This window comes from Garra rufa, chromosome 4 (assembly GCF_049309525.1).
Source record: "Garra rufa chromosome 4, GarRuf1.0, whole genome shotgun sequence".
In the NCBI taxonomy this organism is placed as follows: domain Eukaryota; kingdom Metazoa; phylum Chordata; class Actinopteri; order Cypriniformes; family Cyprinidae; genus Garra; species Garra rufa.
In genome coordinates, this window is record NC_133364.1 from 46,685,287 (window position 1) to 46,702,188 (window position 16,902).

The following is a 16,902-nucleotide window of genomic DNA, read 5'->3' on the forward strand; positions in this document are numbered from 1 at the left end:
ACTATGCAAAAATGATGCATGGGTTGGACCAAGCATCAGAACGGGGAATGGTAGCACAGATGAAAGAATTGTGCACAATGAAAGAATTGTGGTCACAAAGGGGTTAACAAAATTTTGTGGAAATTTTTTGTAAAAGATTTGTAATTTGGAACAAACATAATGTGGCAAAAGGGATAAAAATGTCCCGAGCATCTCAGCCACCACCAGCAGACTCATTTGGTGATGGTTTTCATTAAATTGACCCCATGTGGGGGGGAAAGTACTGCTTGGTGATGATTGACATGTGGTCCAAATAGGTGGAAGTTTTTCCAGTCTCGAAACAGGCAGCAGCAGCAGCAGCAGTAGAAAAGGCTGTGTTGACTGAAATAGTCCCGGGATGGAAAAACCCATGGAAAATTAGCTCAGACAATGCCACACATTTTGTTAATGAGTCAATAAAACAAATTGGTCAAATTTGTGAGGAAACTGGACTTACATGGGTTAAGGTGCTTCCCATTGTTCTTGGATACAAGAATGAGGAAAAGATCTAGGGTAAACCTGAGCCCATACAAAATTCTCTTTGGTAGACCACTGTTTATGGGAATAGAAGGGGGCAAACAACAGCTGCCATCAACAGGATCATGTGAGCATGACATGTTAGGTTGTTGCAAAGAAATGTCTTCTCTGTTGTCTAAATGTCTGTGTACAGGTGAAAGCTGCTCAAGGAAAGGTTGCTGAAAGTTCCTTGCACAACATCAAACCGGGTGATTTCGTGGGGGATGAGATCTGAGGAATGAGTAAAAGGTGGCTGGGCCCATTCAATGTGTTCCTAACTACACACACAGCTGTGAAGGTAGCTGACGTGTGAGCAACGTGGATTCATGCTAGCCACTGTAAAAGGTCCCATCTACATCCTGGGAGGAGGAGCGGATGGAGTAAAGAGATTTGAGGCAGACTACAGCGACAACATTACAAATATTGTGGCGCAATTGAGAAGGGCCGTAAAAGAGCCCGAAAAAGCTGAGTCCATACAAGCAGAATGGTGGACCAGCCTCGGGGGAGGTTGGGCCTACTGGTTGTGTAGCACTGTGTTACCAATGATAGCAGTGGGACTGTTGTTGCTGATGTGTTTACCATGTTTCTTGCAAATTGTATCCAGCTCAGTACAGAGACTGGTGAAGACAGGGGTTTCACTTCAAATGGTTAAGATGGATGTATTGACTGACAATGTGATTATGGGGACGTGGGAACCACCAATGGATAGGGATGATCAGTAATGATGAGGGCCATGACAGACGACAATTGACTTAAGGAGTTTTGAGCAAAAAGGTGGTTTAAATGTGGTTTAATGATTAACCCAAATTTTCCTACTGATCTATCTTACCTTGTTTAAGCTTGCATTTTAAAAAGGGTTATACCCACAAAAAAAAAAAAGAGCGTGAAGCTTGGGTTCACAAATTTAAGAGAATGATCATTTATATGAAAGTCAGAGATGAAGAGTATAAATGTGATGTAATTACTTAAATTTGCTTAAAAGGGGTTGTGATTAAGGGAAAAATGTACACCTGATATACAAGTATGTATTCTAATCTGAAGGAAAGTAGTGATTAATAGTGATGATGGCAGTAGTGGAACTTACAGTGAAATGAATTAAGACAGGATGAAACGACGAAGGTTTTAAGCAGGTCATTTGTCCGTGTTACGAGACAATGCAACAAGACGAAGGGATTGACTGTCTTTATGTCTGTAACTGTAATGTGTGGCTTGCTTTCGAAAGGGGGGGGGGGGGGGGGAAGACCCCCAAAACAAAAAGCCTTTGCATATTTTAAGTTTAGTAGTGATGAAGTTTTTGAGTTTCATATGTGTAACATCTCTATTTAATATCTGAGAAGTGACTGAGGGTCTGACCCATGTCAGGAATGCAATAACAGTGCTTATTCGTTTAGCCCGGCTTCCAGAGAACAAATGAGAGGATGTGAGAAGGATTGTTTATGATTTTTGTACTAACATTAGTAGATGATTTCAAGTGTGATGAATTTTTTTCAATTATTAGTTATCAATGAATGATAAAGAGGGGGAATTGTGAAAGAAAAATTCATTCATACCCTTTCTGTGTGATTTTAGAGGCATTTAGTATTTCTTTAAATAGAGACACCCAGAGGGCAAAGAGACATAAAAGGTAAAGAATGTCACCTAGATGAGGGGAAGCAGCTGGGGAAGCAAATGGGCACCTTTGGTGACCCAAAAGGTCTCTTAGAAGGTTTTCTATAGGTTGACTAGTATGCTAAAAAAAGGAGTTTTCTTTGGTTCCTGGGGGATGGAGAGTTACAGGCTGTTTAAAGATATAACCTTGGGGACTAGGGAAGAGATATAAAAGTGGAGGAAACCCTCCCTTCTTTGTCACACTCTGCAGCAACCTGTGTTCCTGTATGACTGTCTGACCTTCTTTGCCAAGAATAAATCCTTACAAAAGACAATTGATTGAGATTGTCTCTTATGCGATGAGAGTCGTTTGATTTTTGCCACGACAATCACAATCAACTTTAAATTTGAGTTAATTCTTACATGCAAAAATAATTAATTTATGACTAACAATGATTACAATTATTTATATCAGTTGCCAGTATTAACTGTAGTGAAATTAAATATCACTAATCTAATCTATTCTTCCGGCGAACATTCTGGGTAATTTTACATCAACTATAAGCAATGATATTTTCTTGGCCGCAAAAAAGAAAAAGATAAATTCTTACAGCATTAATGCATTAGAGCATGTAGCTTGATCGGAATCATAAAGGGACATTAATTTACAAGACAGAATCAGAAACTCATGTAATTTGTGCACAAGAGTTTATTAAGTAAGGACTAATATATGACTAATCTAAACAAACAAACATACAATCACTCATACATGGAAGAAGGGCAAGATTGGACGAATGGAGTCATTAGAGAAACAAGAAAGATGAGGCTATGAAAAAAAAATCAGTTAACCACCTGAATGAAACCATCAGTGCCATTTTACAACGGGGTTTACAAATAAACTAAACCTCTGTTTAGTTAAATGTATGATACTTGCATTGCCTTTGTCGTTAACAAGTGTTTGGATGCAGTCTTGGGTGAAAGTCTTGATTTTTTCAAGGTTTTGGTCTTGGGATCACATTCTTCCAGGTTTTAAGAGCCATGAATTCCAAAGGTGTCCTGACTCTGTGGTGATTGGGAGTTTCTTCCAAGGTGGAAAATGAAGAAGAATGATGAGCTGAGTAAGAGACCCAGTTGAAATCCTGTGATCTTTGGGGAATGAAAAGACAAGGCTGCAGGACCTGGCACAGGCTTAGGGTTCTGGAGAGTTCTAGCTAATTTTCTTCATCTTCCTAGGAGTTTAAGGCCTCCCAGGCGCAGAAACATCAGCTCTGGGACTTACCAACCAGAAGATGGCATAGTGATGAGACACGGGACTAAAAGAACTGAGAAAAGCCTGGAGAACTGAGGCGAGTCACTGTGTGAAGCTTTTATCTCCTATAGGGGTCACAGTCAGGAGATAAAGGTAATTAGGAGGCCAGGTTAATTGATCATTGGGAGGCTAGAGAGCCAATGGTGACTTTTGCTTTTGGAGGGAACGTTTACAACTCTTTGTCTGTAAGCATGGTATTTGCATAAGTACTGGGATTGGTTGTGCATGCTAAAATGACTAAAGATTCTTAAAACACTAATATGTTGCATAGGTATCAAAAGATAACATAAACCATCTTTTACAAAAACATCTTCTTTCACAAAAGAAAAACTAAATGAACAGTAATAATATACACAATGATCTGAGGATGTGTGTTTTCGTTCACAGAAAGTTTTTTTTTTTCTAAGAATGAATGAAAGTCATTAGTTCCTATGGCAGTATGTGTCCTTTTGTAGAGTATTAGTTGGGGAAAGTTCTCTCCACATACTTTTGAGTCGTAAAGATTATCTTTACGATTTACTTTACGAATCTTTATCGATAATCTGTAAAGATTATCGATAAAGATTGTCTGGCAGAGGAGTCCTGGATGCCATAGTAAGACCATTTGTAGACATCATGGCAGCCAGTGTTGTGGATTGGGTGAAGGGGGTCTGTGATCATTTGTTAATCGAATGAAAAATTTATTATTTGTTGAATCTAATGAACTGTGTGTCTAATTGGTCCGGACCCTACATAGTTTTTTCTGAGCAATACATAAGCAACAAAGAATGTCGGTTTGTAGAGTAATTTACAACAGCTTCAGATGTGGGTAACCCAATCAGAATCAAGGACCGGAACTGTCTGTTTTACACATTTTGGTTGAAACTTTTTCCACACTGAGGTGATCTGTTAGACTTCTTTCTATTGTGGATCCTCATGTGCTTGTCAAGGTGTCCTCGTTGACTGAAACTCTTTCCACACTGTTTGCAGGAGTAAGGCCTCTCTCCAGGGTGAACTCTCAGGTGGACTCTAAGGTTTTCAGGATTACAGAAACTTCTTCCACACTGTTTGCAGATGAAAGGTTTCTCTCCTGTGTGAATTCTCATATGCCTTTTAAGGCTTTTATTTTCACCGAAACTCTTTCCACACTGTTGGCAGATGAAAGGCTTCTCTCCTGTGTGAATTCTCATATGCCTTTTAAGGCTTTTATTTTCACCGAAACTCTTTCCACACTGTTGGCAGATAAAAGGTTTCTCTCCTGTGTGAATTCTCATGTGCCTTTCAAGGTTTCCTTGTTGACTGAAACCCTTTCCACATTGACGGCACGTGGAAGACTTTTCTCCTGTGTGAACCTTCATGTGGACTTTAAGGGATCCTTTTTGAATGAAACTCTTTCCACACTGTTGGCAGATGAAAGATTTCTCTCCTGTGTGAATTTTCATGTGGACTTTAAAGTTAGAATTTTGACTGAAACTCTTTCCACACTGTTGGCAGATGAAACGCCTCTCTGCAGTGTGAATTTTCGTGTGGACTTTAAATTTTCCTTGTTCATTGAAACTCTTTCCATCATGAAAGCGAGTGAAAAAACTCCTAGTTCTTGCCTTTTGAGCTATTTTTTGTGTAGATGTATTTTCTGACTGTAAGGAACAAAAAGATTTTTTTCCAGTTATGAAAACATGAAGATTCTCAAACTGTTCTTTCACTTCAGTTTCATTCAGTACTTCTCTCTCCTCTTTCAGCGCTGTTGGGCCTAAAGTGGGAAAACAAAGAACTAAAAGTTAACCCCAGTTTAAAGCCACAAATGAAAACTAAAATAACATTGAAAAAGCTGCAGATTCATTCACTGATGAAACACTGTTTCTTGGAGACTAACACCAGTTCGGTTGTGGATTTTGTTGGATGTTATTTCTTACATTGTGTTTAAAATGTAAGCTACATTTAAAATGTAAAATGTTCACTTAATATCACCTTTTTGTTTAACTTAGAAAAGTCAACATTTGAAACAATTTGGATGTTCAGAGAAAATAGGATTCTTGCTCATATTTTAAACATGAAAAACAATAACTCACAGCGTGTTTCTGTATCGAAGAGTTTCTTAAATCAATCTCTATGTACAGTCTGTCAACATTTGATCTTCATGCTATTAAGTGCTACAAATCTACTTTAGAGACACAATGAACAGCAGCATGATTTGCTAAAGCAGCACTCTGTGGGCATTCAATCATACGTACGCTGCTGGTGTGGATGCAGTCAGGTTTCACTGCAAAATTGAGGGAACTTAATGTCATTTGTCCGTTTACTCACATTTAACTGTTTTTATACTAAAAGTGGCATTTTGCTTGTTAGAAATACTTGCTTTAATGTTACTTTAAGTTGAGGTAGAAATAAACAAATGCCAAAGCTCTTTTTTATTTAAGTTTATACCATTCTCATGGTAAAATACAGTACCTTCTTTATAAGTATGCCCTGCTGCTAAAATCTGATGCCTCCTGAACAGTGGTCATCAATTTATTCACTTGATTATATTGACATTATTTCTATTATTTTCTTTTTTCCTCTCTTTACCTATTTATTTACCTTTATAACAAGACATAGAGGTGTACAACTTACACATTACAATCTTACACCTCACATTACTAAATCTAAATTTAACCTGAATGTTTGTGTTTTTGTTTTGGCTTCATTTCTTATTATCACACTTGTTTTATATTTACAGCACTGTTTTCTCCTATTTTGTACAGTTTTTCTGTATGTCCTCCATTGTCTTGTTCTAAAAATAACAACAAAAAATATTTTGGTAAATTCAATGATCTTATTAGAAGAACTGCATGTAAAAGTAAAATCCATTCAATTTGTATAATCTCTGTGAGCTTTAATGAGGTTTCACGTATACGCAGTAATGTTAATTTAAAGTTTTCTGACATTTCAGTGTGGATGGAGAATATTTTAAAACTAAAAGGCTGTTTTCGGTTGTTTGCAGATTCATTTAGATGTAACCTGGCTGTTTTATTGGCTTACCAAATACTTTAAATTAACAAAATGTAGACAGCATGCAGTATCCAAATATGATTACTCACATTTCAACGTTTGCTTTTGTGCAAAATAACAAAATGAGTAATTTTCTTACTTTTGCATAATTAGCCAAAGTGCTTGAAATAAATGGTTTTAATATTAGAAGCAAATATTGGGTTTATACACACACATATACATATACACATACACTCTCTCTCACACACACACACACACACACACACACACACATTGTTTAGGTTAATTCCATTTTATTTTACTGTTCTACAATCTTAATGCGTGACGTCATAACAAATGCACACTGTGAAAGCAAGATATTCAGTGTTAGTATTTGTCATGTGATCTCAACACTTCTGTTGAATGTCTCCACATTTCTGCACTCCTGTGACATTATTCATAAATACCATTCATTTCAGCTTAGAGAAAAAAAACCAACCTGTTTGTTCCTCAGGATCTTCTTGTTTGACTCTGAATGTTTCTTCAATCTTCATGTCTTCACTCTCCTCTTTAATAAACACCATCTTTATAATAGTGTGTCACATGAATCTCTGTTGATTCTCCAGGAGTTTTTTCTGTGTGTTTGAACACTTTGTCCTGTTTAAGATGAGAATAATTAATAGAAAGAAAAATCAAAGCAAACTAAATCTCTGTGTGCGTCTCAATCAGCTCCTTGTTCACTAGTCAGTGCACTGGAAAGACAGACTTGATTAATATATACAAATTACACAGAACGTTCATATGTAGGCAAGCTATTTTTTATTTACATTTGGTATTCAATTATTTGTTCATATCTAATATAATTACACTCTCATGAAATCATTCTCTGTTGTGATTCAATGTTTGTGTTTGTTGTTGTCGTTTGTAGTCCGCGTGCCGCTGAATCGAATCACTGAATCATTTCACAAATTATTTGATTCAAATGATTCGTTTTCTCAGTTTCTCTCATCACTTCTTATCATCACACGATTGATTCATGATATAGAGATAGAACTGAGACGCACCTTCTCTGTTACTAAAGGCTAACGCTAAGTATCTAAATCACTAAATAAAGCATTGCAACGTTACATTTAACAATACTGCATTTATTTTACATAGCTTGGAAAAAAAACTTTTAACTGATGTAACAGTTTGCATTATAAAAAAAACCCCCCACAAAACTACAAACCTTGTTCAGATGAATCACAACAGATGAGGAGCACTACGCGTCTGAAAGACGTCACATCACCAGAGCAAAATAAAAGTCCCGCCTTTTAGTCTTCTCTCTAGAATCACAAACACATCATAGAAATGTTGTATATAGAATATAATTTCTTGCCCATATGATGATGCTTTTCCAAAGTTATTAAAATTGTAAATCTAGGAATACTTTTGTCTATTTAATTTTTATATCGTTTTTATACATTGCAATTAAATTCACATAAAACTAGTTATTTCTGCTGCGTATATTACAAAGAGGGTGTGATGGCAAATTTGATCTATCACTCTTTTGACGATTGTAATCAATCTCTTGCTTAACAGTCATCACAATAACAGTCATTGAAACACTGTCAGGGATTTTATTTTTATTTTGCTATTGGAGCAAATGAGGACACAAAAACATATTTGTGGCAGTTTCCATTTACCACTAAAGAAGTTTACAAAACTATGACTACTTAATTTTCTGAGAACCCCATAAATGTAAAAAAGGATCTATATACAAAGTCACATTATAAAAAAAAGTTCATGTCAATTTCTGCATGTATTTTGGATAAAGAAAGACAGACAAGAGAGACGCATGTGTAAAAAGCCATGTGGTATTCATCAAATTTATTTTCATATAAAAACAGCTGAAATTATATCATGTTTATTAGCAACAGCACGTGAGTGTGATAATGTGATATCAGCCTTTGATCTCGCTTGAGATGCGCCTCGACTGAAATATAGGTGAGAGTAGGCGGCTAAAAAGAGGAGAGGAGTGAAATAAACACAGTCAAGACGGACAGTTCTGAGCTCTGGTTCATATTAGATCACCTGTAATAAATCAGATGGATTATCTGGATTATTCTGTTAACAGCTGCATTCTTGTGATGGACTGGTTATACCAGCGTTTTATTTTGTATCTGGAGTCGGGAAACGCTGGGTTATGCAATAATTACTTGGATGTAATCTTCAGGTGTTTTGTAGAGAGAGAGTCTGTGGACGTTGTTTCTGGGAGATTGAGTGGAGTGGGATGTTTGGTGTGGAGATATCAGTCTCATATAAGAGCATCAGCAGGAAAGGAGAGAGTGATGAATGTGTGTTTGGACGTAATGATCAATCCTGGAGTTTGTTCTGCTCTTCCTCTAGATACTCATTTGTTCATAATAACAGACAGGCTGAACTGTCTGTAGTGTCCAGCCATAGAATAGGAGTGTATGTGGATGAGAGTGAACTCTGTCCTTCTCCAGCGTCTCTGACACAATGAGCCTCATCCACACAGTCCACACCACATTCACTCAGACGCTCTATCCTGGGTTTATGCATTTATTGGATCTTCAGTGAAACTGTGTTGATGACTGAGAACAGATTCTAGATATTGCTGTGTATTTCTCTGTATGTCTGCACTGCAGTAGTATATTTGCACTGTCTGTATTCTCTTCTACACTGGAAACTGTCGCTAAAACAAATCCCTAACTTGGCAATAAAGCTCTTTCTGATCTCCAAAAAAAAGATTCTACCCATAATAGTTTGAGCTGCATAATAAATGTGTTAATGATTTGTTATGGTATTATTTTTAGTTTTGTATATTGAAGATCTATTTTCTTTTCTAAGCTGTCACTTACTATTACTATTTAAGATAATATGTGAAGTATGTTTTTGTCAAAATTCATTGATTGGATATGAAAGTGTGCGACAACTTTTTTTAATGATTTGCCTATATCCACAGTTGCGTTTAACAAATCACACAACTCAAAAGTTCAAAGACACAGGAAAACTCCAGATAAAGCAGCTGAGATCTATGTGACGCATTATTATTAAGATGGTGTTTATTAAAGAGGAGAGTGAAGACATGAGGATTGAAGAAACATTCAGAGTCAAACATGAAGATACTGAGACACAAACAGGTTGGTTTTTATTCTCAAAGCTGAAATCACTCATCCGATTTTGCTGATAGCAGTAAATGTTCATTATACTAAGCAATAAATAGTCACATGTCAGAAATACCAGCCTGAGGGGTCACGTGACGCTAATGGCGGAGTAGCAGTGCAACGCTCTGTCTCTTGCAGCTCGTTGTTGTTTTTAGTATTTTAACTGCGGTATATAACGGCTCAATCGTATAATATCTTTTGGTAAAACACTGGAGTACGCCTGGCACTCAGAAGAAGCTTACCCTTCCGACGAAATCTTCTAAATTGTTTGAAATTAGATCACCTCAGTTCGGTCAAGTAAACATGGCGGAGCAGGCCTCACTGCTGCTGAGCCAGACTGAAATCGACAGCTTGGTGAAAAGAATATCAGCTGAGGGGCTTAAGGGTGTTGAAACTTCCTTTGACAAAAAGATCGATCCAGTCATACAGAAACTCGATACATGCTCGTCGAAATTAGGACTGTTAGACATGCGAATCACAGAGACGGAAGGCCGAGTCTCGGACGCCGAGGACGTCATGACGTCATGAAATGGAGAATAAGCTGGAGGCTGCAATGGAAAAAAATCGACGATCTAGAGCAGTGATTCTCATTCCTGGTCCTGGGGGACCCCTGCTCTGCACATTTTGCATGTCTCTCTTATTTAACACACCTGATTGAGATCTTCAGCTTGTTAGTTCAGTTCATGGATCTCTCTCCTAATGAGCTGATCTCAATCAGGTGTGTTAAATAAGTGAGACATGCAAAATGTGCAGAGCAGGGGTCCCCCAAGATCAGGAATGAGAACCACTGATCTAGAGAATAGAAACCGACGGTGTAATGTACGTATCATCGGTCTCCCAGAGGGCAGTGAGGGTAGTGACCCGACCGCCTTTTTAAAATCCTGGCTACCGGAGCTTTTACAAGTCAGCTTCAAAGATGGATCGGTTAAAATATATCGCTGTCATCGCACTCTCACTTGCCACCCCCCGCCGGGCCAACGGCCCCGCGCTGTCATCGTGAAATTCCATAACTTTCAGGACAAAGTTTGGATCATGCAGGCTGCAAGGAAGGCGCGCGCCCTGACGTACAACGGAGCCCCTATTATGTTGTTCGAGGATTTTTCTGCAGAAGTGATGAGGAAAAGGCAAGAGTTTTACCAAGTCAAACAGCAGCTTAAGGAGAAAGGTATTGCCTTCGCTATGTTCTATCTGGCCATTCTCCGGATTAAGGTGGACAGGCAGTAGAGGTCTTTTAAAGATCCAAAAGAAGCTGTAATCTTTCTGAAAACTGTCCCCCAACAGTCTGGTTCTGTTTCTCGTACATCTGCTTACTGAGTTAATATTCCTGTAGCCTGGTATGTGTTAATTTGGGTCTTAGTGTCACCAGGGCAGACTCGAATAACCAGCCACCCCTGCCTTGAACACCACCGCGAGGAGCCGACACCACAGGTCCGCAACAGATGGACAAAACAGACAGAACGGAATTTTCAAAGGAATAACAATCTTTATTGAACACAATCTATCAATAAGCAGAGGCATAATGAGCTCCAGTGTCTTCCAGGTCTTCCTCCACTACAGGTAGAAACTTTCGTTGGTGCACAATGATGAGACAGTGGTTTAAAAGCTTACTTCACCAGCGATGCGGCATACTTCCACACTCAGACGGTAAGTAGAAAGGTAAGGACTTTTTCCACAGCAATACGTTCCTTCAGGACAGAGAGGAGGTTATTAGTATTTCACCAGTATTGCTGTATACTCACAGGGCTCAGGCAGAGAAGAGATTAATAATATTTCACCAGCGTAGCTGTGCACTCACAGGGCTCAGGCAGAGAAGAGGTTAATAGTATCTTTTCCCAAACGTGTAAGCAGGGGTTGGGGCCGTTTCTCAGCAAAGACACACCGCACTCGTGTTCACTTCAAATCCACAGCATGAATCAATGTATATCAAATCAATAAGGCGAAAGCACTGCAATTCACTCACACGATAGGGCTGATCAGAAGCCTCAATCCATCCGTTTAACTCACGTCGGGGATATTCAATTCTCAATTCCTCTTCAGCGACTCTGAAACACATAGCTTTCTCACCAGTCAGATTTACATTCACTCATCCTCTTCAAGCTTTCTCAATGTTTAAAAGATGAAATCAATTCACTTAACTTTCTCTCTCACTTCCCAGCATAGATCCAATCGATAAATCAGTCCAGCAGACTTCAGTGGGCGGCTTCCACTCCCAATGAACTTCCACAAACAAGCTTATGCCTTAAACTGCCCTGACAAGACCAACTGTCCGAGGTGACAAACCAGCTTGACTCCCAGAAAACCAGCCCAGGAAGCTTCTTCTTCTTCTTCTTCTTGTTTAATGGCGACCAACTCCTTAGGAGCATTGTCGCCACCTACTGTACTGGATGTTAAATTAAACTTACATAGATGATGAGTCTGAATTTTGAGAGAGAACAAAAAAAAAAAAAAACCATTTATGTTTCATACTCCCTTTAATCTATGGTGCACCTAGAGCACATGCTCATGATAGCGCTGCGTGTTCAGCTCCTCTACCACTTACAATTAGCTCTACATGCTCCAGATTAGGTAGAGTATTCCCATCCGAATTATATCCTAGACCCTAAACCTGAGTCATATATATCTAATTAGGGCTGTGTATATTTGTCTATCCATTAAACCTTTTCCTAAAATATATTCATGCCTCATTCCCTCCTCCCCTAAATGACTGAATAATAAATCACGATACACACTATATTTACCACACCTAAAACCCACATGAAATACATTTTCTGATACACCGCACACATCACACAAACCATTTTCACACAAACCCATAATTGCCAAAGTTGAATTCAGCCCTGTATGTCCCAATCTTAAACTAGACTGCCAGACTTCTTCTTTCCTATTTCTTCCCTGACAATTTATTCTCCCTACGGTCTGTGTAATACTATAACACCATCTCCCTGTGCTGCTATTATCCCATCTAATTTGCCATTTATTTATTAACTTTTTCTTTAAGACTGACTTTGCCTCTTTTTTTCCCATAGGTACTTGAACATCCACCTCCCCCTTATCTAGTGCTTTTTTTGCTAGTTTTTTTCAGGAGAGATTTGGCTGCTGACCCATAAATAATGCATCCATAGTCACAACAGGAACGAATCAAAGCTTGATACATGCATAACAGTGCACTGTGACTAGCTCCCCAACTGTAACTAGCAACTGCACGCATGAAATTTATGATCCTTCTACACTTTGACTCAATTTGACTTATATGCACTTTCCATGTTAGTTTTTCATCATACCATAGACCAAGATACTTAAAAACAGGCACTCTTTCCAGTGCTTGGTCGTATAACTTCATATCCATATGTTCAATTTTCCTGTTCTTTGTGAATAACATATATTTTGTTTTTGATACTGAGAATTTCAAACCCCAATCCAGGGACCATTCCTCCACTTTCTTAATCGACTCCTGTATACCTTTAGCTACATTTTTAATATTACGTCCCCTCTTCCATAACGCTCCATCATCTGCATAAAGTGCTATTCCTATTTTTTTAACTTTATCAATCACATTAAAGCCCAGGAAGATTCTCTGAATGGCCCTTTTATGTGTCCTTGTGAAGCAGGAAGCCTGTGTGAAATCCGCTACTCTCTCTCCCGCACCTGCAGTGCGTTAGCGCTAATCAGGCCTGGCAAATGTTTCTGCCACACCCGAGCTGTTTCTCAATATGCGTTCTTGTCTGTACTTGTGTTCTTGTGGACTTGTGAAACGTCATCAGTTGTCGCCCAAGTACTGTTCCAATTCAAAGTTCACATCTAGCAAGTACAGTTCAAATCCCCGGATGTGTTCTTGCTCCGCCCCTTTTATCAAGGATGCATCAAGAGGAGACTTGTGCGGACTTGAGGCAGCCAGGTATCCCAGAATGCATTTCGCACCAATCAGCGAGTGTTAATGGCGGAGGAGAAAATCCGCATATTTTTCAAAAAATTACTGTTATTGTGACATGAAATGTAGGTTTAAGAGAATTTCAGGCGAGAATGTAGTTGTTTAAAACTCAAACCTGCGGTTTATTTACAAAGACAGCGCCTATTTGAAAATTTGTTTCGCCGATTTCAGAGATGTGAGTTCCAAGCGAACACCGGGTGCTCAGTGGTCATGTATCCCACAGAGAGAGCCTCACCGCGGCTAGTCCTTCTGACGTTTGCCGCTGGTCGTGATGTCTCTGTAGTGGTTAAACGAAAAGTATAATTCGTTTTGGGTAAATCTAACAGCTATTTTTTGGTCTCGTGAATCTATAATTTATTCCAGGTCATATCGTTTTGACTGATGACAAAGTTATAAATTATTTAAATTATAAATTATCAATCGTAATTTAACGCTGACTTTTTAGAATGCATTTGACCAAATTTTCTGATTTTGTCTTTATTTCCGATTACATGTCTCTTATACTTTATACTTATATAATGGTTAATATTGTTCATTAAAACTGACATTTAACAAAAAAAGCAGAGTTGTGCTTTTCATGTTTCATTGTATTATACATAAAGATGTTATTATACACAGTGCACATATAGCTTAAATCACATATTAATGTTTTATTATTTTTTTAAATGAGTACGAAAAGAGTTTATATTTTGAAGAAAACAGAGGCAGTGGTGTTTGATATCACTTCCTTTTATTGTAATTATTGTTTTGTAGCGTTGCATGAACCACATTTTTGTCACTATTAATATGTTTAACGTTAAATGAAACGGAAAAGAGGCAATGCTGTTTGATATATTTCGTTTTACTGTAATGTTGTACATTCCCTGAACTATGTTTTTGCAGCTATTCATATGTTTAAATGAAAACGAAAAGATGCAGAGTTGATTGATATAATATTTCCTCTTATTGTAAATAACAGTTACATACAGTGAAGATAACCGGAGAAGAAGAGGCGAGCTGACTGACGTTATCAAGTACACTGCTGTTCCATTTGCAGAATTACAGGACTTGCATCCTCACGTCCTCGGGAGTTCGTACTCCCAAGTCAAACTTCCAAGTCTGAACTACGAAGGACGCTAGTCCGAACTCTGCATACTTTGGACATGATGTTCCTTGTTGGTCGGCGCGAGGACGCACCTTTCCGGGAGGGGGAGTTAATGTCACATCCCTGGATTTTGAGTTGGTTTCTCCCATCCATTTCCCCACTGCTGTTTTGTGTACAATGGTTATCCATTGCATCTGTGTTTGTCAATCACCTTGTCTATTTATTGTGTGTGCTTACCATCATGTCTTACATGTGTTACCACTCCGTGTTCCTGTGTATGCCTGTTTCCCATTGGATTTATTAAATGTACGTCTTTTTATTACGTCGTTGTTCGTGTGTTCTTGCCTAATCCGTGACAGGTCTGACCCCTTTGTTTTGTTCAAGGTTTTATTTTGTTTTATTATGCTTATGGTTCTGTTATAAAAGTGTGCAAAGCTTCCCTCTGTCCTTTTTCTTCCATTTTTGGGTGTTGTATCTCTTGCAACTTGTCACATAATTCTTATACATTATGTCTAGTGATAAATCTGTTTTAAAAATCTGCAGTTGGAGTGTGAAAGGGATACACAATCCTGTTAAGAGGAAAAAAATTATTAGTTTCCTAAAGAAAGAACAGGTCCATATAGCCATGTTGCAAGAAACTCATCTATCGCCACTAGAGCACTCTAAGTTAAAATGTGATTGGGTTGGACAGGTATTTAGCTCATCTTTTACTAGTAACAGCAGAGGTTTTTCCATTTTAATCAGTAAGCACTTGCCATTATCTGAAGTAGCAACAATTTCAGACAATGCGGGTAGGTTTGTAATGTTAAGAGGTTCTCTTGTGGCCAAGGAGTCTCTCTTTTAAATATATATTTCCCTCCTGTACAGTCGATAGATTTTATCTCTCATGTTTTCTCTTAATTTGCGGATTGGATTTGTGATAACACTGTAATTGCAGGGGACTTTAACTGTGTCTTCTCTTCAATAATGGATAGGTCTCCACCAATGCAGAATCAAGCTCAGATCTCTAAAAGAGCTGGGGCCATTTTGAACACATGTGATGAACTTGATTTGGTTGACGCCTGGCGTGTATTACACCCTGAGGGCAAAGAATTTACATTTTACTCATCTGTTCACGGAACGAGTAGTAGGATTGATTATTTTTTAACCCCCAAAATTTCATTTAGTAATGTCAGTTTTTGAAATATTGGTGATATTATTATTACAATCAGTGAAACACAATCTTGATACATGGTGTGGCCTGCCCCTATCTTTACTGGGTCGCATCCATCTCATTAAGATGAATATTCTTCCACGCTTGCTTTATTTATTTCAAATGCTTCCTATTAAAATTACGAAAAAAGTCTTATCTTAATGAAATAATGCAATAATCTCATTTATCTGGGCTAAATAGAAACCTAGTGTCACAAGGAGGGTCAGAGACGTGCGGATCCATTTGCAGCATTTATTGAGAATAGTCAACAGGCAGGAATAATCACCAGGAAAACAGGAACAACGTAGGAAATCCAGGAAACAGTTCAATACACAGGCAATGGTCGCAATGGCAGGTAGCAGGAATCGTCAACGGGGTACACAGTCCAGAGTCATACACAGAGAAACCGACACAAGGGAAAACGCTCGGAATTACGACCATAGGGAACGGTAAGACTTCGCCAGGTGGTGTGTGTGTCTGTGGCTTAAATGCATGTGGGTAAATGTGAAACAGGTGTGTGCAGCAATCAGTTCAGTGGGAAACGAGGAGCAGCTGAGTGCAGTGATTGGTGCAGTGGCTTATGGGGATTGCAGTCCAGAATGTGTGTGCAAGAGTTCATGATGAGATAGACCAGATACGTGACACCTAGACTGCGTTATAGTTTTTTGTCTTCCTGTTAAATCCAGGGGGTTAGCAGCACCATCGTTTTTATATTTTATTTGTGAGCTGCTCAATCTAGATTCTTGTTAGAATGGTTTGTAAATGACCCAGAATCTACTTTGGATTTAATGCGAATCTGCGTCTCTGACTGGGATTCCTCTGTGTAATTTACGGTATATATCCCCTGTTAAAGTTTCTGCTTTGATCAAAGGTAATTTTATTTTTAAAAAATATGGTGAATAATTGTTTATAATATACTTTGTGGTCTTAAGGCAGATAAACTTCACATTCTTAAGAACAAATGGGAAGCCGATCTAGGCAGTGTAATTGAAACAGATACTTGGAATAAGATATGCAGCAATCCCATCTCTGTTTTAGCTATTAATTCCGCTTGGGAAAGACAATTTAAGATTTTGCACAGACTGTTTATTACGCCTGAAGTAAGACATAAAATGAACCCAAATCTGTCAGATCTGTGTATTAAATGTAAAT

General features: G+C 38.3%; 1 protein-coding gene across 1 annotated transcript in view; it reads right to left on the reverse strand.

Moving 5' to 3' along the window:
• Nucleotides 1-2,782: 2,782 nt before the first annotated feature.
• The window catches only part of LOC141334105 (uncharacterized), a 109,673-nt gene continuing 95,553 nt past the window's right edge, over nt 2,783-16,902 (reverse strand). The window contains exon 5 of the mRNA XM_073839247.1: nt 2,783-4,935. Coding sequence (XP_073695348.1) covers nt 4,276-4,935 — 660 coding nt within the window. The 3' untranslated portion in view covers nt 2,783-4,275. The remainder of the gene's footprint in view (nt 4,936-16,902) is intronic.